Source organism: Lontra canadensis, unplaced genomic scaffold, assembly GCF_010015895.1.
Source record: "Lontra canadensis isolate GAN:19392208 unplaced genomic scaffold, GSC_riverotter_1.0 scaffold110, whole genome shotgun sequence".
Lineage (NCBI taxonomy): Eukaryota > Metazoa > Chordata > Mammalia > Carnivora > Mustelidae > Lontra > Lontra canadensis.
Window position 1 is genome coordinate 4,634,492 of NW_022631104.1, and position 23,588 is coordinate 4,658,079.

At 52.6% G+C, this 23,588-nt stretch overlaps 1 protein-coding gene across 3 annotated transcripts in view; it reads right to left on the reverse strand.

Moving 5' to 3' along the window:
* Positions 1 to 23,336, reverse strand: part of LOC116856429 (myosin-2) — a 140,547-nt gene extending 117,211 nt beyond the window's left edge. For 2 of the 3 annotated variants that reach the window (XM_032839806.1, XM_032839803.1), the window contains exons 1-3: positions 23,129 to 23,336; positions 21,976 to 22,119; positions 21,437 to 21,593 (exon numbers count right to left, since the gene is read on the reverse strand). In XM_032839806.1, coding sequence (XP_032695697.1) covers positions 21,437 to 21,593; positions 21,976 to 22,119; positions 23,129 to 23,332 — 505 coding nt within the window. In that variant the 5' untranslated portion in view covers positions 23,333 to 23,336. Of the gene's footprint in view, positions 1 to 4,097; positions 4,250 to 4,784; positions 4,923 to 5,030; positions 5,127 to 5,282; positions 5,388 to 5,480; positions 5,652 to 6,464; positions 6,591 to 6,666; positions 6,871 to 6,996; positions 7,306 to 7,895; positions 8,021 to 8,244; positions 8,411 to 9,060; positions 9,245 to 9,624; positions 9,822 to 9,929; positions 10,049 to 11,084; positions 11,212 to 11,309; positions 11,700 to 12,131; positions 12,223 to 12,302; positions 12,449 to 12,559; positions 12,737 to 12,825; positions 13,069 to 13,257; positions 13,514 to 13,601; positions 13,739 to 13,827; positions 13,952 to 14,340; positions 14,459 to 14,546; positions 14,635 to 15,260; positions 15,332 to 15,443; positions 15,751 to 15,852; positions 16,024 to 16,727; positions 16,878 to 16,960; positions 17,080 to 17,503; positions 17,643 to 17,727; positions 17,832 to 18,565; positions 18,665 to 18,742; positions 18,807 to 19,557; positions 19,651 to 20,245; positions 20,355 to 20,939; positions 20,968 to 21,436; positions 21,594 to 21,975; positions 22,120 to 23,128 lie in introns of those variants that run through there. The other variant, XM_032839807.1, reaches the window with a different exon arrangement.
* Between the last annotated feature and the right edge of the window lie 252 nt (positions 23,337 to 23,588).

The following is a 23,588-nucleotide window of genomic DNA, read 5'->3' on the forward strand; positions in this document are numbered from 1 at the left end:
GGGAACTCAGCTCCGTAGGGGCCCTGAGCTCCTGCTGTGCATGAAGGCCTGCACTCACTGCTGATGGGGTGGGCTTGCTTAAGGTCCATAAAAGTGTGTCACCCCTCGCCTTCCTCCGTGTCCCTTTACCCCTGGGTTTTGTGTTATTTCTCATCATTATTGTCCGAGTACTTCTATTTCCTCTCCTGTCCTCAGGGACGCAGTTTCCGTCTTTCTTCTACCTTTCTGTGCCTAGGTCACTGGGTGACCCGCGTTGGTGACACTGTCCACTTTCTGTAAGCTGCCACGACTCTCGGCAAGCTAGTGTCGGGTTTCTGGGGAAAGACGGTCTAAGGGCATCTGTTAACCTGCTCTGCTGACTCTCTTAGGACTCCCGAGTGAGGGCCACGTTGGATTTGATAAAACACGGAGAAGGCCCACAAATGCCCAGGTGGTGGGGCTGCTTGCTCCTCGCCGCCATGGAAAGCCTGAAACATCTCAGCTAAAAATAATCGGTGCCACCCTGGGCCCCCGGCTGCTGGTGGCCTGCTTCGAGGGGCAGGAGAGTCTCCGGAATGTCTCCGCATTGCTCAGGGTCACGGGATCCCCGCTTGGCGCCAGCAGGCAGCCTCCGACGCTCTCGGCCTCAGCCGCTGTAACAGTGGGATTATTGGGGCAGAAATAGACCGCCGTGCTCTGGTGGCTTCCTCACCCCACATTCTCAGGCGCACCTTGCTTTATTTAAGGCTCTCAGCTGTCATGGTGATCCATGGTGATCAGCCCTCACCAGCTGCTGGCAGGCCGCAGAGCAGCCAGTGTGCCCCCATAAGGACATGTTACTCTTATTAGAAGCTGTGTCCCTCGCGTGTCCTCAAGAAGGGGGCCATCTGCCCATCATAAATCAAGATCTCCTCTGTTCCAAATAAAGAAGGAGTCTAACCGTCTTGGCAGTCCCTTTATAGTTGACGGAGACTTTTTTTTTTAATCCTGTGCTCGAGCATGTATTGCTTGTGTAATTAAAAAATGATAAAAGGTAATAAGAAATTGAAATCTGCTGAGAGATTTGAGGCTCAGTAAAGAATCCAGAGAGTCCAGGGTTTCTGGATAGTGTAAGGATTACTGGGGGATGAGGACACAAATAAATTCTATGCCCAGGTCCCAGAAAAAAAATACTAGAAGAGGGAGGCCAGTTAGCAAAAGGAAAAGTAATCTGAAATGGCCCTTAATTTGGAGGTGGGGGGTTCCACCTAAAGAAGTGAACCAGAAACGGAGGGACCCGTGCACCCTTTGTGGTCATCCGGTTTGCGGGCTCACGTCAGAAGGGCCAGAAGATACCAAGAATGAGCCGAAGAGCACCCAAGTTCCTGCTGCACGGTCACGTTGCCGAGGGATGGCGGGCTGAGATCCACACAGGCTGAGCTGGTGGGCAAGAGAAGGGTTTCTGGTCGATGCCTGGAGGAGTTAACACACGCAGTCAACAGCAAGACAAAAAAATGCACCTTTTGGGTTTCGTCAGCCCAATTCTAACCCACCTCTGCCCCACGCCCCATCTCCCCTGCATCCCCAGTGTTTCTCATGTCTGTTTTGCCAGATGCTCTGGTAGGCAGTGGTTGGTGGTCTAAGAGTTTTGGGATCTAGAGAGCTTCTCGTCTCTGCCATTTTGACCCAGAGCATATCACTCTACTTCAGTGTTGAAGACTGTCAAGCAGGGGGCATGGCCCTGCTCGTTCTCGCCGCGCTGGTCCGTGGATGACGTGGGGGCTGCGTGCTGAGAGCCCACGGCAAGAATCAGTAAATAGAGCCTGAGATCATCTTCGTCCTCCCCATCCCTGAGCAAGGCTTCCCCTCTCCTGCTTCTGCAGCCCCATCAAGTCCTTATTCGGAATTTGGAAGGAGATCGTGTTTCATTTTCTAGAGTAACAAGGCTTGTGTCTTCTAGAGTCATATATAGAAACCATCCCTCGCTTCATGGAGCAGATACACTGGCAACGCTGGGTACCACGTGAACTCTTAGAAAATTCGTTTTTCCATTTCATCCTTCACTAAATGGGAGCCTACTAGAGACAGTCATGGACAGCTTCCAGAACCAGCAGCTCACCTCCTTTGTGAGAAACCCCGCACGTTGCTGGTAGGAGGACATTATGGGATCCCACGACCCCAAAGGTTTTCATGTTTGTGGCCCCACATCTGTTAAGTCTGGAGTTCTAGAGAATACATTTACTTCAAAGATGGTCCTTCCTTACTCCTTCCTCTCTTCCTTTCTTATCTATATCTGAGTATGTGTTTTTATAAGGACTATTTCAGAAAATCATGTTAATCATAATATAACATTATACCTTGAAAATGAGCAAGAATCCTATAGTGCTATCAAATATCAGGCCAGGATTCAAATTTCACCAACTGCTGTGTGTGTGTGTGTGTGTGTGTGTGTGCACATGCATGTGCACGGGCATACACAAGGCCCATGCAGCCCATGCAGAGCAGTCGGTGGATAGGTCTATTAAATATCTTTTAACCTCTAATTCCTTCTTCCATTTCTTTTGTGTATTTTTCCTTGCAATTTATTTTTTGAGAAAACTGGATTTTTTTTTTCTTTTTTTTTTCGGTCGACTTCCCCACATCCTGGAGTTTATCGGTTGACTCTCGAGTCTCTGTCTCCTGCATTTCCCGAGTGGTCACCAGATCAGCAGACCCAGTCAGACGGTGGGGCAGGAATTCTTCACGGGCAGCGGTGGGTACATCTGTTGGGAGGCATACGATGTCCAGTGGTCTGTATTTTTGTGACCCTAGGAACCAGAAATCATCAGGGTTGTGATGTTCCTAATTCAAACCCCGGTTGTGATGTTACAGTTGTTTTGTTTCCTTATGTACCAGTTTGAGGACCCTGGTAACAAGAAACCGTTTGCTTTCTGGGTCACCCACTTCCCATAGAAGGCAGTCCGTAGCCGTCCTTGTCATTCAGAACAGCACTGGGCCACCACCACCCCTTTGGTCCGGCCTCGGGCCTGGGTCCTGGTCAGACTTGTTCCCACCATGACTCCACTCAGCAGCAGGTGTCACACAGAGACGTGCTACTGTTTAGTCCCAGTGTCACAGAAAGTATTGAAAGCAGGTCAAAGAGACGTGCTCTTGGAGACCGAATTCTCTGAAACCATTGACATGCCAAACCTGACATTGACGTTGACCTCCTTTCTAGTGACAGGTCCCAGGAGGCCCTAAACTCTGCACTGGGAGCTGAGGAGAACTCCCCAGCCCCTCCCTGGGTCTGTGATGCCCACTGAGCATCTCCTCATCTTCTAGAATCGGACAAAGAAGGGAACCTGGCAACTATTCTGGGAGTTTGATTATGACAATAAATGGGTGATTTCAGTTAGAAAATGCTCTTTCTGGTAGAAGATCAGCCAGAGGGTTACTGTGACTTCCTACCATTTTTCCTCTCTTAAGGTAAAGACAGGTTTACCCTGAGTAAAGGTTGAGATTTCCTGTTGTGTGTCTTTGACAGAGCCCTTGGAGGGACCCCATGCCACCCCGTTCCTTCATGTGTTCTCAGTAGTTACCCCAGCCCTTGCGTGGAGGGTGGCCCGACAAAGCCTTGCTGGACTCCAGGGGTTCTTCCTGATAGACTGTGGAGGAGGGGAGTCTGTCCCTTGCCCTATAACCCTGTTCAACTTGACATGGGGTTTTCCCAACCTGAGACCTTTATGTTTCCCTCACATCACACTGAGGCAGCTCTTCTGACAAGCCCCCGGCCAAAGCAATATTTTTCCTTTATGATCTCATCTCAGCAGTCAGTTAAGCATTCATCTCTTGCTTTCAGCTCAGGTCATGATCTCAGGGTTGTGAGATCGAGCCCCATGTTGGGCTCTGCACTGAATGTGGAACCTGCTTAAGATTCTCTCTCTCCCTCTCCTTCTGCTCCTCCCTGCTTGCTCTCTCTAAGGAAAAAAAAATCTTCAAAAATAAAGAAAATAAAAGCAATCTCTCCTTGTCCCCAACTACACACTCAAGGGGAATTTATCAAGCCCACAGCCAACAGAGATTTCAACATAAGGCACAAAGATCACCAACAGTGAACCATTTCCACACAGGGAAGAGGAAACAAATACAGGGAAACAGCCTCGAGTTGAAAACGAAGGAAAGTTTAATGCGTATGAAGAAGGAGTCATGGGGAAATTCACGATAACGGCCAGGAGCCAAGAAAATATACATTCTGCATATTTTCTGTCCTGCTCCAGAAGACCACTCACTCTTCACTCTCATGGACCACCATCTAGAAAGAAAGTGGGCGTTTTTAGTTCCCTCAGATGGCAGAGACCCATTTCCTCCTGTCCCCTCTCCCTGCAGGCATCGGGGAGTCGCTCGCTTGGGTTTCTCAGTAGGACAAGGGTGGTTTTTCGGGCCTTGGGAAAATACATGATTGCATATGTGGAGGAAGTCACCCTAGAGCCTGAGAAACTGGCTCCCGGAGAGCAAGCCCCATCCTGGGGGACGTCCTCCCTCTGGTCATCGACCTCCATGTCCAGGGGCTGGAGACTAGAGCCGGCAGAAGGCGTCTGAAAGCGCTCAGCCAGAAAACCCTCCTTCCTTTTCTGGATCGTGTTTGCTTTATTGCAACTTGGGTTTCGGTGGGGCTGAAATCCCTTCCTTTCCTGAGCCTGACATTGACCAAGCCCTAAAGTACGGGGTTCTCCAGGTTTTCCCAGCTCAAAGGTGTCTGCACCACCGTGGGCTCTTCCCCGCTGGCCCCCAAGCGCAGCCCCGGCATGCACCTGCTGTTCTCTCTAGTGCCGGCCGGAGCCACCTACCCTGCTGGAGGTGAAGTCGCGGGTCTTAGCGCGAAGCTTATTGACTTGGGATTCCGCGATGTCGGCGCGTTCCTCTGCCTCCTCAAGCTCATGCTGAGCTTTACGGAATTTGGTGAGGTGAGCATTGGCCTGTTCGTCCTAAAACCAAAGAGCCCAGGCAGGTAAGGTGAGCGCACCCCCGTCTCGGCGCTCCTGGTGTGGGACAGGCCAGGCTGCTATGCAAAAACCACAGCGTGTCCGACTTACAGCCTCTTCAGCCTGCCTCTTGTAGGACTTGACTTTCACTTGGAGCTTATCCACCAGGTCCTGTAAGCGCAGCACGTTCTTCCTGTCCTCTTCGCTCTAAAGGCAAGAACACAGCCTGTAGCTAGAGGAGGGGCAGAGCCGCACCAGGTCTGGCCCCTTTTCTGGGGCAACAGGTTCCTCTCCTGGAGAGAGAACCCAGGGCGGTGTTTGCCGTTCGCAGGGAAGGTGCCTGTCGGGCTTTCCTGCGCTCACCTGGTAAGTTAACTCCTTGACCCGCCGCTCATATTTCCGCAGGCCCTTGACGGACTCCGTGTTCTTCTTCTGCTCCCCTTCCAGCTCAAACTCCAGCTCACGGATCTGGGGAAACAGTTGGGAAGTTGGTCTGGGGCTGGAGAAGGTGTGGCTGAGGCCGCAGGCCCTGCCGGGGCCGGGAGCTCAACCCGCCGGTACCCGTGTCTCCAGTTTCTGGATCTGCTTCTTCCCGCCCTTCAGGGCCAGCTGCTCAGCCTCGTCCAGACGGTGCTGCAGGTCCTTCACCGTCTGCTCCAAGTTCTTCTTCATGCGCTCCAGGTGGGCGCTGGTGTCCTGCTCCTTCTTCAGCTCCTCGGCCATCATAGCCGCCTGTGAGCGCAGACAGAGATCAGCTCCGAGCCTGGGCCGGCACCCAGAGGACCAGAGCCATGCTAGAGAAGAAGGACGGCAGGCGAGGCAGTGACTGAGCCCCCCCTTCCACAGTGGAACATGAGAAGAGCTACGCCGGGTACAGAACAGAACCCGAGAACTGCCATGTCCAAGGACTTTCTTGAACTGGCCTCTTTGGGACCTTATCCTCCCCGCCCCCCCCCACAAACGCCCCAGGGAATTCTGTACTTCGCTGTCACCAGTATGTTTTCAGAGAAACCTGAGACCTGGAGCAGACCGGCTGGTACCCCCCAGGGCAGCTTTGTGGATAGCGAGTTAAGGGAAGAAGGGGAGGGCGCTGGGGCGAGCGGACGCCGGAGAGCGGAGGAGCTGCAGCGGTCCCCACCAGGCGGCAGGTGGCGCTGTGGGAGCCGTGCCCGGCGGGGACCCGCGCTCAGGGCGGGGCCGCAGGTGCAGGTGGGAGGGAGGGAAGCCCGCTTCAACCAGGTGACAGCGGGTGCGGCATGACCCGTAAGGGTCTCGTGTTCATGGCTGCAGTAAGTAGTTGTTGAAGGAAAGAAGGGCGTGCCTCTCTGTGGGCCCTAGAAACGGACTGTAATCCTTATGCTCCATTACTGACCACACTGGCCGTTGCAAGGTGCCGGAGGGGCGGTGCTGAGTTGGACGCAGGGGGCGTGGACTGCATCCGCGTCTCCCCCCCCCCCCCGGGGAGACCCCGTCCCGTCCCGTGGGAACGATCGGGGTTGGGAGAAGGAGGGCCTCACCGCGCAGCGCGGGAGGGGCGAGCCTTACATCGGTGATGGCCTTCTTCGCCTTCTCTTCGGCATTCCTCGCGTCCCTGCTGGCATCTTCCACCTCGCTCTGGAGCTGCGTCAGGTCCGTCTCCAGCTTCTTCTTGGTGTGGATGAGGCTAGTGTTCTAGGGCGGGGGCAGCACGGTCACCGTGCGCTCGCGGGGCCGGGGGCGCCCTCCCCGCGGCCGGCCCACCCCTCACCTGAGTGTGCAGCAGCTGCACCCTCTCGTTGGCGTCCAGGAGCTCCTGCTCCGCCAGCTTGCGAGCCCTCTCCGTCTGCTCCAGCGACGCCCGCAGCTCCTCGACCTCGGCCTGCAGCAGGTTGGCTCTGCGCTCCACCATGGCCAGCTGCTCCTTCAGGTCCTCCTGGCCCCGCAGGGCGTCATCCAGGTGCAGCTGGGTGTCCTAGCCAGACAACCAAGGACAGGTCGCGTTGGCGTGGCAGCGGGAGGGCCGCGAGTCCCCGTCTGTGAGCGTCTGCGGGGGTTGGGGGGGGGGGGTCGGGGGTTCCCGCCAAGGGGCATCGCTGACCTTCAGCTGCCCCTGCACGCTCCGGAGGTGCCTGAGGGTCTCCGCAGCCTGGCGGTTGGCGTGGCTCAGCTGGATCTCGATCTCATTCAGGTCGCCCTCCATCTTCTTCTTGATCCTGATGGCCTCGTTCCGGCTCCGCACCTCAGCGTCCAGGGCGCTCTGCATGGTCTCTACCGTCCGCTGGTAGTTCCTCTTCAGCTGCTCGATCTCTTCGTCCTTCTCTGCGATCTTTCTGTCGATTTCTGACTTCACCTGGGTCAGTTCAAGCTGGATTCGGAGGATCTTGGCCTCTTCGTGCTCAAGGGCGGCCTGCGGAGCACAAATACAGAGCAGAAATGGTGCGATGAAGGGACAGGGTCTGCTACACGCCCCCCCCACCCCCGCACCCCTCATCCCGTGAGAAAGCTTCAGTGAGAGATTCATGACCGTGACTCTACAATATTCAAGACGATCTTAAAAAAAAAAAAAAAATCCCTAACCTACCTTCAGGGCAGAAATAACATCTCTTGCGTGCCGGTTTGTTTTTTCTTATACTATCGAACACTAATCACATTTAAACCTTTCTACTTCTCAGGAGCATAAAGCACCTTACAGAGACTTTAAACTCATCTAAAGTTTTGTAAAATCTCATTTTTAGACCGATTTTAATGTAATGATTTTTCTCCAGTAAGTCCAAGATAATCCACAGGTGTCATTTCTTGCCGTTTGATAGGAAAGGAGCTGGCCTCTGGATTGTAGCTTGACAGAAACGGGGAGGCAGGAAAGGAGCCACAGAGGGAGGCCAGCTAGCACCCCTCCCTGCCCCCCCCTCCCCTCCCCCTGGGTGACTACAGCTCCACCTGGGGGGGGGGGGCTGTATCCAAACCCCTCCCGGCGCTTTCTGTTCACATTCTGCTCACCTCTGCTTCCTCAAGAGCCAGCTGGATATCTGCCTTTTCCAGCTCAATCTGCTTTCTTGATTTCTCCAATTCATGGATGGTTTTACCATTCTCAGCGATTTGTTCCGTGAGATCCGCAATTTCCTCTGCAAACACAGAAGTCTGGATTGCATTCGAATGCCTCTGCCCAGGTTTCCAGGCACGGCAAACACCTCCTGAATGCTTGGTGACTAGTTCCCCGTCCTTCTAAGATGCCTGCTTCCTAGAGATGAGACTGGGTCGAGACAGAGGCGCGCGGGGATCAGCGTCCCAAAGCCAGGCCCCCCCCCCACTGCCAAGGGGAAACATCAGGCTTTGTCAAACCGCTTACGCTCCAAGTTCTTATTTTCCCGTTTCACAGTTTCGAGTTGATCTAAGGCTTCCTCGTAGGCATTTTTCAGCTTGAAGAGCTCGGTGCTCAAGGAGCGGGACTCCTTCAGAGATGCCTCTAGCTCTGCCTGGCTCTCCTCACACTTGGTTTTCCATTCGGCCAGCACCTGGAACACAGACATGGCAGGTGTGCCCTTGATTGGCTCTGCTCCAAGCTCCCAACTAGGCATAAGCGTTAAGGAAAATACTTCTAGAACCGGGGCTCCCCTTGGCGGTGTCTCTTGCCTGGTGCCTTGGTCTTGATTTGAGGAGCCCAGATTTCCTTCCATAAGTTTACTTGAGATCCATAACCTATCAGCAACAGTCGTCATCTCTCAGAAGCACCTCGATCCTCTGAGAAGGTATCTCTGGGTCCAACTGCCCTTTTCTTAATATGAGAATGGCCCTGCACTTCTAAATATTTCCTTAAAACTTTGGTTCAAGTCATCTTAATGTCATACTAAAAGGGAGGCTTTCAGAGAACCTCCTAATGGGACCCAAGCTAGACCCCCACATGTCAGCCCCCCAGACAGGCCAGCAGAGGGGGAAACTGAACACATGCCAGCAATGTGTTCAAGCTGCTGACAGCTTGAAAGGGACCTCCACCCTCTTCGCACGCCCATCTCATTTCACACACAAGCAAACAACAGCCCAGTGAAGCTTAGGACTTGCCCAAGGCCACAGGGTTGGTGGGGGGAGGGGCAGGACTGGGACCCAGCGTCCTCCTTCCATGACTACCCGGGAGCCCCATTCAGCCTGCGTGGAGCTGAGCCCATACCTTGTCAAAGTTCCTCTGCTTCTTGTCCAGAGCGGCGGCCAGAGAGTTCGCTCTCTCAACATCAACCATCAGGTCCTCGACCTCCCCTTGCAGCCTCTGCTTGGTCTTCTCCAAGGAGGCACACTTAGCATTCACAGCCTCGACCTGTTCCTCCGAATCTTGAAGGCGCTGAGCAAGTTTTTTCCTTAAAGAATATGAAAGAGAAGCAGGCACTATTCAAATCTCAATTCTCTTGAACATCACTATTCATCAATTTGGAATCACTCCTCTGTACGACTCAAGCAGTCATTTGCTTTCCTAAGCCCAGGGGAACCTCCTGTATGCTCGAAACCAATGATCAATAACTGGCCTTCTCTCTAACCAAGATCAAAGCTGTTTGTCTTAATGAAGTGTTAACTCCAGGTCCCTCTCGAGCATGCACAGCGCTGCATTAAGACACAGATGAGGTGGGGAAGCACCTTGTAATGGAACAAAGCCATTCCCAAGGAGCTCTAACAACCACGCCCTCTATCATCTTATCGTCTGAGCTCTCTTGTTCTTCTACAGGCAAGTGGACTTGCGTACTTGGCCTCCTCCAGCTCCTCTGTGCGCTGGATGGCGTCTGTCTCGTATTTGGTCCTCCACTGGGCCACCTCGCTGTTGGCCTTGGACAGAGCCCTCTGCAGCTCGGCCTTGCCCTCCTGCTCCTCCTCATACTGTTCCCGCAGCAGGTCGCAGTCGTGGCGGGAGGACTGCAGGGCGTGGGCCAGGGCGTTCTTGGCCTGCGGGAGTCAAGAAAGAGGAGATTCTCCAGCGGCTGAATAACGTTGCCCTGTTTTCTTGGAGTAATTGAAGGCTAGACCAAGAAAGCGGTCCGTCAAATGCCTTACCTTGCTTTCTTCCTCCAACTGCCTCTTGAGCTCTTCTATTTGCTGGGTAAATGCTTGCTTGCTCCTGGAAAGCTGGGACACTATGCTTTCCTTTTCCTCCAGCTGACGACTCAGCTCGCCTAGGTCCAGAAGGAAATATTTTCATTTTATTCATGCACTCATCCATTCATCGAGTTCCTAGTGTGTGTAAGGCACCGTGCTAAGATCCGGGGAGAGAGTAAATGACAAGGGAGAAGGGAGAAACCAAAGACACAGCCCATAAGGTATTGTTCTAAACTACTAGAAGCCTGGAGTGACTTTTGTCAGTAAAACCCACTGAGAACGATTGTAAATTTAAACATTACCTCCTAAAAATGCCCATCAGACCTCCTAGTGGCTGGTGTGTCCAGATGTTTGTCGATTTGTCATTAGAGAAATAGTGCCTTCCTTAAGATTTTATAGCTTTTAATTTGAAGTTGGACTTTTGGGTAAATGTGGTGGGTTCAGGTTTATAGGCTGACACAGAAGTAAGAGGAAAAAGGTGGAGGGAGAGACCTAGTGCCTCCAGAGGTGAAGCCCTAAGATGACTATAGAAGAGGCAAGTAAACCATCTTTCTTCGCTATCTTGGTTGTGACTGCCAGCAAAGGATTGATTAATTCACTGGGATGATGGGCAGGAGGACCAGGGCTGGGAGGGGCCACGTTTTCTAGGTGAAAGCCCTGGATAATGTTCCCCTATGTTTCTCCTACACACCAGGAACCGACACACACTGTCTGTGTTTCCTTACCTATTGTCTAAAACACTTGGTTGCAGACCACGAATCGGAATTCGTGTGCATCAAGAAATAGAAGAGCCTTGGGAATTCGTTTCTAGTATTGTTTCTGCCATTTAGATTCTTTCTGATGCAAGGTATTATGCATGTTGAAAGAGCTTGAAGCAAGTGATATTCTGACTCCCCTCTTGTTCCAATTCGCTTTTCTTGCTCCTGTTTTTACTGAACTTTCAATGTTCCCTCCATCACGATATCTTGAATGACTCTTTTTTGAGTCATTCTGACTTCTTCTCTCCGGAAAGATGCTTTCCTAGGGAGTCTCCCCTACACGGAGCTGCCCTTTGGTGTTGACCAGTGGCCTCCCTGCCCCGGAGGCGACCACCCCTCCCATCTCATCGCTCACCAGCCTCCGTCTGCAGACGGGACTTCTGTGTGGCCAGCTCGCTCATGCTCCTCTGAATTTCCTCATTCTTGCCCCTGGCTTCGCTCAACTGATCCTCCAGAGTTCGGCATATTTTCTCCAGATTAGCCTAAAGGATTGAGAACGGGGAGAACATGAAGGCCCTATTCAGACTGGACCCAGAGGTGTCTCTCCTCAAAAGCACTGGGCCCCATCCTGCCAGAGCACCTTGGATTTCGACACGCTCTCCACGTTGCTGGCGAGGTCATCGATCTCCAGCTTGAACTCGCTCTTCTCCTTCTCCAGCTTCTGCTTGACCCTCTGCAGGTTGTCTATCTGCTCCCCGAGCTCGGCCATGCTGTCCGCGTGCTTCTTCCTCAAGGTGGCCAGCATAGCTTCGTGCTGCAGCGTGGCCTCCTCTAGGTCCCGGCGCATTTTCTGGAACTCGGCCTCGCGCTTCTTGTTCAGCTCTATCTGCGTGGAAGTGACCCCTCCCGCCTCTTCCAGCCTCTCGCTCAGCTCCTCCAGTTCCCGGGCGTAGTCGCTGCGCTGTTTCTCCGTCTTTGCGCGGGTCGCCCGCTCCGCCTCAATCTCCTCTTCCAGTTCCTCAATCCGAGCCTGTGGAGGGCGGCCATTCACCCAAGGGCAGTAGGTCCCCAGGGTGATTCACTCTGAACATCAAGTACAGGCTCATTTCCATTCTCTTTAAATAAACCAATGGTTGGGCTTCTCCCAGGGGAATAGGACTGTTGTTAATTTCCTTTACTAGGAGTTTTTCGTGCCCCAACGTGGTCATTATTCCTGCTGGGACCAACCTAGGACATTGTCCATTCAAGTAAATGTTGACCCCCAACCAATACCTTCATTATGTATTTTATCTTAAGTTACGGAAAAATTGTTCATCACTGCTATGTCAGCCTAGCAGAAAGGAACCCGATGAGGCGGGCAGGCCCGTGGGGCTGCCCACTGGCTCTAAATGGCTTACAGCAGATGGGATCCAGCCCACATGCTTGACCCTCACATGACTGGAAAATCTGGGATGCCTCCTACCTGTAGCTCTTTGATCTTCTTCTGAAACTGGAGGCCCAGCGTCTGCTCATCTTCCATTTTGCTTTGCAGCTGACTGTATTCAAAATCCTTCCTGGGAAGGGAAATGCAGAATGTGTGAAGACGGAGTAGCCAGAGACTCAGAAGACTGAGATCAAGGACTTTAGGACATACTTCTTGAGCCTTTCATCCAGCTGCTGCTTGTCATTCTCCAGATCTAATATGGACTCTTGGGCGAGCTTCAAATCTCCCTCAAGCTTCCTTTTGTTCCTTTCCAGATCAACTCGGAGCTTCTTTTCTTGCTCTAGGGAGCTTTCAAGCTGAAAAGGGCACCATAGCCTTTTCAAGAACAAATGCTTTGCACTGGAGGATCCCTGGGGGACTCTTCCCACCCTGAAGTTCTAGGACTCCCATCAGTATTATTTACTTACATCATCAACTTGCTGTTCCAGTTTGCTCTTGATCTTGCTCAGAGAATTGACTTTGTCTTCTTCAGCTTGGAGGTCATCCAGGGCTTGCTGGTGGGCCTCTTGGAGGGCCTTCTTCTCCCTGGTCAGCTTTGCGATGGTTTCATCCAACCCCGCGAGCTCCTCAGTAAGGTTTTTAACCTAAGAAAAGGCCACAAGCAAATTAGGAGAAGAAATAGTCTGGTTCGCAGTGACTACATGAAATCAGAGAGACCCACAGAGAGGAGTACCTTGTTCTCCGTAGCATGCTTCTCCTTTTCAACCTTGGCCAGGGTCAGCTCCAGGTCATCAATGTCTTTCTTGAGCTCTGAACACTCGTCCTCTAGTTTCCTCTTCTTGGCTGTCAACTCTGCATTGATCTCCTCTTCATCCTCTGCTCTCTCAGTCACCTCCTTGATCTTGGCCTCCAGCTGGAATTTGGCTTTGATCAGCTGGTCACACCTCTCCTCTGCATCCAACAAGTTCTCACTTTCCTTTAAAAAAAAAAGGGGGTGGGATCACGATTTCCTTTAATGAGATAAGGTTTGTGACATTCCAGTACCTTGGTATAAATGAAATCCTTTAGGAAGCATCCCAACTGCAAAGCAAAAATCCCCACCCCAAATCCAGTTTTTCTAAATAGTAAAATCCATAAGCAAATGTAAACCATCCTAAACACGCACGGCTTGCACTTGGAGCTGCAGGTCATTTTTCTCTTGTACTAGAGTCACCAGTTTTTCCTCCAGTTCCTTCCTTTTGGCCTCTGACTTGGCGAGCTCATCTTTGGTTTTCTGAAACTCTTCCTTCATGGTGGCCATCTCCTTCTCGGTCTCCGCGCTCTTGAGGAGTGGCTTGATCTTGAAGAAGAGTTTCATCCAGGGCCAGTGCTTGACGTTCATGAAGGCCCGGATGTTGTACTGGATGCAGAAGATGGACTCCCTGAAAACAAAATATGTGTTATTTCCAGGAGGATCCCCCCCGTTCCAACCCCCAAAGAGTTCATGTTTGAACAGAGACCCTGCTTGACCTTCTCTGCACCATCTTCTGGAATTCCACACGCATGAGGAACCCTCTGCACACCGCTTGTGTCCGGGTGATCAGTTTGGCCAGGCGGTCGTCTCGCATTTCCTCCAGGGTTCCCAGCAAGCCAGCCTTGAAGAATACCTTCCAGGGGAGAAGGATGTTATGAGTCCATGATAAAGAAGTCCAGAAGGGACCACAGGCAAGCATCTGTCAGAACTGAGAGGCATTACCTTGGTGTGTCCAAATTTGTACTGAGTGTGATCTATGTCAATGGAGGCCAACAGCTTCTCGCAGGCTTTCTTGCTGTCAATGAACTGTCCCTCAGGGATGGCACTGGCATTCAGCACTCGGTATCTGCCATTGCGGACACAGAAACAGTCACAGACCATTAGCAAAGATGTGAACCTTGGAGACCAGCTAATTCAGGCCTCTCTTCCATCTAACGGGCAAGAAAGCCAAGGTCCAGAGAGGGAAATACACTTGCCCATAGTCACACTGCTAGGTAGTGGCCTGGAATCTAAGCCTCCTGACAATTCAAGCAGGTCTTTTCCTACCGTGTCATATGCCAGACACGCTCTTGAGAAAACATGGAAGAAAGAAGATGTATACCTTGGTTGGGAGGTAGGTCAATCATTTGACATGAAAGTTTACAACTGCTCTGTTGAAGTGGGCCTTTTCGTGTTGGGATTTCTCCCTCTCAAATTCCGGCATCTACACACACGCAGAACGTTTTGATTACACACCTTTGTTTAAAATCCCCGTAGAGAATCCTGTTTGGGAACCCCTTCCTGCAGATGCGGATGCCCTCCAGGACACCATTGCACCGTAGCTGGTGCAGGACAAGGCTATGTTCCATGGCCCCTGAGAAGAGAAGCGAGAGACATCAGCTTCACATGGGATTTGGTGGAAACTGAGCACTGTCTACCCCAAGTGTCAGCAGGCATCTTACCTGGGGTTTTGGTCTCATTGGGAATTATACAGCGCACAAAGTGAGGGTGAGTTGTTCTTAAATTTGACATCAGCTTATTCAGGTTTTCCTAAAAGATGAAATTTGACAGTCTACGGTAGGCTTTTAAAAGACGGAGATGTACCGTGATGAAAAATAAGATCTGTATTTTCAACACACCATGAATTCTGAAGAATGAAATTATTTAACTCTTTCTTTTAGTAGACTAGAGGTACAGGTGTATAGTTGATACTAGAGGTACAGGTGTATAGTTGATCTAGTGGTCTTTTGCCTCATGGTGAGCCAGAGACTAATCACACACAAAATGCTCTCTGAAACGAGTCCCAGAAATGTGTCTGGCTCCCCTGGGAGCTTGAGATGATCTTGCCTGTGCCCCTCAGGAAAGGGGAAAACTTTGTGCCAAGGGCTCATCCCCCCAGGCTGGCCAACCCTGCTACCTGCTGTACAAAATAACTGAATTCTGGACCAACATTTGTTAAACCTCATTTACATATTATGTATACTTATATAGTTACTAGATATAATATTATATATTCGTATATGTATATTTTATCATACTGCCATTAAGCTTCACCGAATAACAACAGATTAAGACCACATTCCTATTCTTGAATAAGCCAAGGTCCGAATCTCTACATTGTTCATGTTGAGCTCACTTAAACCAATTACAAGCAAATAAACCTGTATTTTTCTTACCCTGAAAAGGGCAGAGACAGTCTGGAAAGAAGAACCCTTCTTCTTGGCGACTTTCTTCTTTCCGCTGTCAGCTGAAAGACAAAGATGGCTCATGCTGTTACCAGATCCCCAGGGGTTTTTTGGACCTGTGAACTGAGTGACACAAGAAAGCACAGATAGGAGGCAGTCTGTGGAGTCTGTTACCGTCTGCTGTTGCGAAGGTCGCGTAGAGGTGTGCCAGGAGCCTGTTGGAGGACTTCTGGTACAGCCCCACCACGGTCTCATTCAGTGGGTCCTTGTTCTTCTCCAGCCAGCCCGAGACACTGTAGTCCACGGTGCCCGCATAGTGGATCAGCGAGAAGTGCGCTTCGGCCCTGCCCTTGACAACCTTGGGCTTCTGGAAGTTGTTGGACTTGCCCAGGTGCTGGTCATACAGCTTGTTCTTGAAGGAGGTGTCTGTGGCCTTGGGGAACATGCACTCCTCTTCCAGGATGGAGAAGATGCCCATGGGCTGCATTAAAGCAAAAACAAAATGCATATAGGGTAAGTATGAGCCGTAAGATGAGCCAAGGAGTTTACAAGAAGACGTTACTGAGTGGACAGTTCAGGAGACCTTCTCGATGAGCTCGATGCAGGCAGCCAGGTCCATCCCGAAGTCGATGAAGGTCCACTCGATGCCCTCCTTCTTGTACTCCTCCTGCTCCAGCACGAACATGTGGTGGTTGAAGAACTGTTGCAGCTTCTCGTTGGTGAAGTTGATGCACAGCTGCTCCAGGCTGTTGTACTAATAGCAACACAGAGGGTTCACGTGCAAAGTCAGACTTCCTGCAGAATCCAAGACCCACCAACCTTCCTCCTCTTTGCCTCAGGCTCTGCCAGCTCATTTACTCCTTCAGCTACGGGCACGTTCTTCAAGGTCTAGCCCCGATCACATCTCTTCCTTGGAAGCTTCTCTGAATTTCCAGCTAGAAGGTGTTTCTTTGTCTCCTGAGTCCCTTTGTTTGGGATCTCTCCTGTGCACCAACCACGGTCTCCCTTATTTTATAGTTACTCTTCCCTGTACCATATGTACCTTCGGCTTTCCTCTAGGAGCTACAAACTCATCTTTCAATGTGTCTGGCAAAATATATGCTCTCAAGAACGGCTATATGCTTCTAACCCAGAACCAGCAGGTTATTTATGTAAAGGTCACGTGGTTGGCTTATCAAACTCCCTATGTTCCTGGCTCTTCCTATGTCAATGATTGCATTTGAGTTCTTTCTTTTATCCACTTAGCGGTGTCCTTTATAAAATTCCACTTGTCCCCAGTCTTTGGCTCTCTTGAAATCATACAATCCCCCTCCCCACAAGGTGTTTCTCTACCTGGTCTGCCCTACAGTTTCCTACACGATGTGATGCTCTGACATGTTGCTCACCTTGACATCTCCCTACGGGGTCATGCGGACCCATCCCTCCCCGCATGAAAACACGAAGCAAAGGAACCCAGACCTCAAAGATCTCGAAGCCGGCGATGTCCAGAACACCGATGAAGTGTTGTCTTGGCAGCTTTGTATCCAGCTGTTGGTTGATGCGAGTGACCATCCACAAGAACAGCTTTTCGTAAACGGACTTGGAAAGGGCATTCACGGCGTGGTGAACCTGTTGGGGGAAAGATCACTGGGGTCAGAAGGCAGCGGCCATCGGAAGCCTGTGTCTCTCCCAGCCCCAAAGCAGCCGCTCACCTGATCTACGGTTTGACCTTTGGTAACGTACTCATTCCCGACTTTCACCCTGGGGAAGCACAAAGCTTTCAGGAGGTCCGACGAGTTCAGGCCCATCAGATAGGCTGTTTTGTCCGCCACTGCCAAGAAAAGAAAGACGCTCACAAAGGGGCACCCCTGATACCTGGCAAAGTAGAAGACCCAGTTTGAAACGTCTGCATGATATTCAAAGCTTCTCGAAGCTTGTCTTGGCTGTTTTTACATCTCTTCTCTTTAAACTGCTTGTATGTGCCCAGTGGAAGCTAAGTCAGTCTGAGAATATGGTAGGATTCATGGGAAGGCAGGACTGGGTTCCAGAGAGCCCTGGTCCCCTCTCACTGGCCCTGAAACAGGCCCATTCCAGTGATTCCGTAAATGGGGGTGGTAACACTAGGTGTCAGAGTCCTGGAGAGGTTCACCTCTCCATGTGGAAGGAAGATTCATTGCTTTCAAAAGAGGCACCCAGTGATCTCCACTGACCAGCCAGCCAGCTCTGGTGAATGGCCTGTTGTGGTTATCTTGTACCTTCTGTGCCATCTGGCTCGGCCTGCTCCTCCCGCTGCTTCTGCTTGAACTTCATGTTCCCATAATGCATCACGGCGCCCGTGAGCTTGTAGAGCCCAGACTTCTCCTCTGGGGTGAAGCCCAGGATGTCAATGGCGCTCTGCCCGTCAAAGGACAGCACATTAGTGGGCTGACCCTGGTGATGGAGGAGGAGCACCCCGCAGCTTCCTCTTGGTTCTACTTACGTCCGTAGCTAACAGCTCCTCCGCATCATCAATGCTGGCCACCAGGATTTCACCCTGGCTGATGAACGGGTAGTCGTAAGGGTTGGTTGTAATCAGCAGCAGCTCTGAAACAAGAAATTTCAAATAAAGACGTCACACAGATGCAAAGGAAACATCCACCCAGTGTATCTGAGCTCCTAGAGTCTGGGCTGAGACTTTCACCGGGGGAGCCCAAATTGAATTTAGGGTCTGAAATTGCTTTCCTGCAGCCTGTCGCTGCGTTGAGGATTAAGAGCCCCCGAGAGAACATCTAGATTGTCTTGCTTTGCGCGTAAATGGTGCATCTCAGCGTAGGCTGGGGAGATTGACTACTTGAAGCTGGCGGAGCGTGGGTCAGGAGAGGAGCCCACAAGGGGGGGAAGCACAGGTGCTTCGGTAACCTCGCAGCCTTTTCCAAACCTGCTGAAGCGCTGCAGCCCGTTTCCAGGCGTTGGGACCAGAGGGCTGACCAAGAACTGCGAAAAGCAAAGCCCACCGGGCTCACAGAGGCCTGTGTTGGGCGCAGGACGAGGGACTGTTGGTCTGGGGAGAGGCCGCTTCCTGTGCCGGGACACTAGGGGGCGCCAAAGGACAACTAAATGCTCAGCTCCAGCTGGTTTTCAGGAGCCCTTGCACAATCAGGGTGGTTTAATCTCCCTCCTGCCCAGGGGATTCAGTTCCTTTCAAAATGGCACATGGCTGTCAAAAATGGCCCCATCCCACTTCTAACACAAACATCCTCCGTTGGCGGCCGAGTCACCTATGTGTAGGCAGGTGCAACTCTCCCTGGTGCAGTGACGTCAGGGCCCACGTGCCTCACCTATGAGCTCCGGCTTCTTGTTGGAAAGGATCTGGTAGAAGATGTGGTAGCTCCTCTCAGCCTTCAGCTGGAAGGTCACTCTCGATTTTTCCAGCAGATCTACAGGCACAAACGCGGCACTGTTTGCCAGACCGCCCCACCCACCCTGGCACGCCCTCTGCCCTGTAGTCCACTTACAAGTTTCAATATCTGCAGAGGCCAGCTTCCCAGTGGTCCCAAAGTGGATTCGGATGAACTTGCCCTGTGCGGGGAAGGGGACAGCAGGTGTCTACGTGGCTCCAAGTGTCCCTGCTAGTCTCCTGGGCGGCATGAACAGGAGCTTTCTTCCCCTACTTAAAATCATGTCTTCCTTCCTCTCCCTTCTCTGCCCACTTTGATGGGTCGCCTTTCTTCCATGCCCTTTGCTCCACAATTCCTCCAGTGCCCCCCGGTCCCCATCCCACCGTAAAGTAACAGAGTGACTTTTTTCAAGATGTAAATCAAACCATATCACTTCCCGGCTTACAGAATCACTGAGGCGCTTCCTGAATAAAATCCCCCCTCCCTTCTCATGGCCTCCACGCTCCTCCGTGACCAGATCTCTGTCTACCTCTTCCCCTACCTCATGGGACCCACCTCCTGCCCACCTTGCTGCCGCCGCGCGAACTCTCCGTGGGTCCCTTGACTACACCCAGCCCTTCCCCACTTCCGAGAGTGTGTGCTTTCTTTTCCCTTTATCCCTCCTCATCCTGTAGGCCCTGGGGTTCGCAGGCCGGCCCCCCAGATGCCTTTTCTGCCAACCCTGTCTAAAGGAGACCCTGCCCCCAGTTACTCCCTGTTGATTGGAGCTTTTTATGAAATTGTCTCGCTGCTGTGTTGCATTCTGTCATTGGCTACCCCCCCGCCCCCCTGCACGCCTCCCCCCACCCCGAGCCTGTAGCCTCCGTGAGGACAGGAAACTGGCCTGTCCTGAAGGCCCCTAGAAACCCCAGCCGAACTGAACTCAGACTCACAAAGCGGGAGGAGTTGTCGTTCCTCACGGTCTTGGCATTCCCGAAGGCCTCCAGCAACGGGTTGGCACTGATGATCTGGTCTTCCAGTGTCCCCTAGGGCAAGCCATCAGGGGAGGAAGCAGCCACAAATGACACTGGGAAATGCCCCCCAGCTCTGCCCACCTGCCCGCCCTTACTGCCTGGCAGCCCGCGGCAGAGCCGGTCCCTGTCGCCCTGGCTTTCCAGGACAAGTTTCAACCAAATCCTGCACATGGATCCGCGGAAACGCTTCGGCTATGTTGTAACATTCTCGTGCACTTGAGTGTCTCGATGTAAAATCCCCTTAATGCTTCAGTGCCTTGCTTCTCTCTAGTGAGTCTGGCCGTCTGCATTCATTTCCTACGGGTTACAACCTATCTGTTTTGAAAAGCAGGTATTGCTACAATTCTCTTAAGTCGGTGAGTGTGATTCTGCGGAAAAGAACAAGCTCTGAGCCGCTCCCCAAATGACCTTCCTTAGTTAAGCCTCAAAGCCTCAGAGCCTTGCTTCTTAGGGAACCGTAGGATCTGGACGATCAAGCACACACCCTTGGTTGTCTGCGTAACTGGCTCTCCTGGGACTTCAGACCCCGGCCTGCCCTCGCCCCTCGCTGTGAAGTTAACACAAAGGTCAGAGGTGGAAACTTGGCAAGCCTTTCCCTTCCCTGTACCTTCATCTTGGAGTCCTTCTTCTTGGCGAGGTCCCCAGTCGCTGCAATTGTTGCAAAGTACTGGATGACCCTTTTGGTGTTCACAGTCTTCCCTGCCCCGGATTCTCCGCTATTTGAGAGAATATAAGAGAGAGGGAGAGAGAAACATGTCCTGTTAGTAGAAACAGCCTCCCCAAGGTGTCCCACAGGGGCCTGGACATAGCCCAAGGACAGGAGACCCACACCTGCCAGACAAACGTGAGAAACTACTCGGAGAGGCAGAGGCCCAAGGGAAGGGTCATCAGAGCCGAGCTCCCCCGGCAGTGGGTGATTCCAATTTTTGAGACCTTACATATTCCCTTCTGGGTATACGTCTCCACCTCCGTCCTATCATCGCAGACTCTGCTCTTAAGTACTTTCCTCTTTTCTTGTTTAAAGAGAAAGTGTGCAAGGGGAGAAGGAGCAGAGGGAGAGGGAGAGAGAATCTTAGGAAGATGCCCCACAGAGTGCGGACCCTGACGTGGGGCTCTACCCCACGACTCTGAGATCATGACCTGAGCCAAAACCAAGAGTTGGACGCTTCCCTGAGTAAGCCACCGGGCGCCCCTGCTCCAAGTCTGTCTAATGAACAGCATAGAGCAAACAGTGCCTTTGCCTTCTGCCCTGGAGACAAAGAGCCACGGCTCCGGAGCTGCCCTGGGTCTTGGACACTTACGTGATCAGAATGGACTGGTTCTCACGATCTGCCAAAAACAAAATGAAACAGTTGACAGCGATATGAGGAGCTTCCCCAGGCCTCCGCCCCTTGTCAAGCAGTCACGGTTTGCTACGCCAGGCCTCCTCCTTGTAGCATTTTGTGGGGGTCTGGGGGCAGCCCGCAGAGCCTCCTTCTTGATGGTGACACTCAGAACGGAAGCCTCTACCTCAAACCAGTCAGTGGCCTTTCATCCCACTGGGTGGAACCGTGTGGAACCGTGGGTCTTCATCTTCATCCTGGCCCCCGCCCCCTGCCCCCCCATGTCAGTTTCATAGGGTTTAACCAATGCTTACGTTCAATCCAAACTTCCTAGCAGGGCCTGCAAAGCCCTAAAAGATCTGGCCTCTTGCAGCCTCTTGAACTACCTCCTCATCTCCTCCCTTCTTGCGGAAGGCCCAGGCCAGCCAGCAGCCCCAGCATGGCCCCTCCAGGGCAGGTCCTTTCTGGATACTCACCGGTCAGCATGAACTGGTAGGCGTTGTCGGAGATGGAGAAGATGTGGGGCGGGGCCTCCTGGCGCTTCTTGCCTCGGTAGCCTTCCACCACCTCGGGGTTGTACACTGGCAGCCACTTGTAGGGGTTCACGGTGACGCAGAAGAGGCCCGAGTAGGTCTGTGGGAGTGGAAAACGTGTGTGTGCACGTGCGTGTGTAAAACCCTTTGCCTCTGTTATTCTGTTTCTTGATGCTGAACTTGTAAGGGATGGATGGATTTCTCTTTAGAGATGAGGCACGGAGTCGCAAAGGGGACCAGTCAGCCGTCCTGCGACTAGCAAGTGACCGTGCCCAGGCCCGGACCTTGGCTGGCTCTCCTGCTCCCTCCCCACTCCCGGCTGCCAGCCTCTCTTCTTCCTAATGCCCCCTTCCTCCCTCATTCCCTGCCTTTCTCCTCCCCCTCCTTCTTCTTTTCCTCCGGGCTCCCCTCTCATGGGACAGCTCCGTCACACCTGGGTCACCCCCACTGCACCGACCGCCCCAGGGACCCTGGGCACTGACGTAGATCATCCAGGACGTGTAACGGTCCTTGAGGTTGTACAGCACGGCCGGCTCGTTCAAGTGTGTCAGCATGGCCATGTCCTCAATCCGGTCGAACTTGGGGGGGTTCATCGCATACACGTCCTCTGGTTTGACCACCAGGGTCTGAGAGAGAAGACGGACGGTGACCACCTAGTGTCATCTGTGGGTCTTGCCCCCCTGTTTTCATTTTCTTGTCTGTGTCCCACGAGAAGCCTGAATGCCAAACGGCAAACCCTGGGGAAAAGGGCCCATGGACAGCGGGAGAAGACAGGGCCAGGGGGAGACTCACGGGAACACCGAGAGCGTGTGATTATCTCTATCACTCAGGGATTTTGTTGTTTTCTGTCTACGGCGCTCCCAACTCTGGGCAAGGTGGGTGGGAAACCTGCCTTTTCCTGCCTTTAGGTAGGAGTAATTTAAACCACCCTGAGCAACTAGCCCCCCCTTGTGATGGGTCTGGACCGTCTGCTTCCCACTGTCCCTGCTGCTTTGCAAACCCCCGACAGCCCAGACATCTGATGGGTACAGAGAGCCCCTCCAGGAGTCTGGGCGAGGGGATGGCCTTGAAGGGCGATCCCACCTGCTCACTTTCTTCACACCCAACCCAGTGACACTGTCTTCTTTTTATTTTTCTTTTAATATTTTCTAAACTTTTCTCAGAACATTTCCAGATTCCTCTGGTCTTGATTCCAGAAACTAGTGAAGTCCAGGATTTCACTACCACGTTCTTGGCCAGAATGTATGGGCTACGCTGCTCATGGCCTTCATGAAACAGGGAGGCTGCCATTTCACACGGAGCCTGTGGTCCGCTAGGATCCCTTACTCGCTTTCCCTCCTTCCTCAGCTAGACAGCTACTGCTAGAAAATGCAGGGGGACCCAGGCTACCAAAGGAGAGTGTTTTACCGAAGGAGGTCTTCCCGCTGTTGGCCTTCCAGCCTCACACCCTTACAATCTCCCTAAAGCAATGTGAACATTGGCAAAGCCTCCTTCCTAAACTTGAATTGCTTTGAGCGGCCACGACTGGGTTGTTGTTGGAGGCCGGTGGTGAGTGGGGGCGGGTGCACAGACCCGGCGACCCTGCAGAGCCCACAGAGGGCCCGGCGGCCGGCAGAGGGCGTGCGCGAGACTTACCCGGTTGTCTTCGGTTTCCACCGTGACCTTCCCATCCTGGCTACTCTTAATTCTCCCCTTGGCGTATTCCTCCTTTGAGTCGACCACAAAGCAGTAGGTCTTGGCGTCGAAGGGCTGGTTCTGAGCCTCGATCCTCTCCTTTTCCGACTTCCGGAGGAACGGAGCGGCGATGCCGAACACTTCCATTTCAGTGTCGCTACTCATGGTGCCGCTGGAGGGAGCGGGGGACAGGTGAGCCCCGCCGCCACCCAGCTCCAGGCCCCTGTGCCCACCCACTCTGCCTGCCCAGGGCAGCCCCATGAGCGGGGGCCCAGGAGCCCAGACGCCCTCCATCCCCGGGGGCTCCACCCACAGGGCCCTAGGGCTACAAAAATCACGTGTGCGCATATTTCCACGGGGGCTTCTCCGTGCAAACGGCACAGAGCACAGGCGAGCCAAGGTTGGGATCCAATCGTGAAGG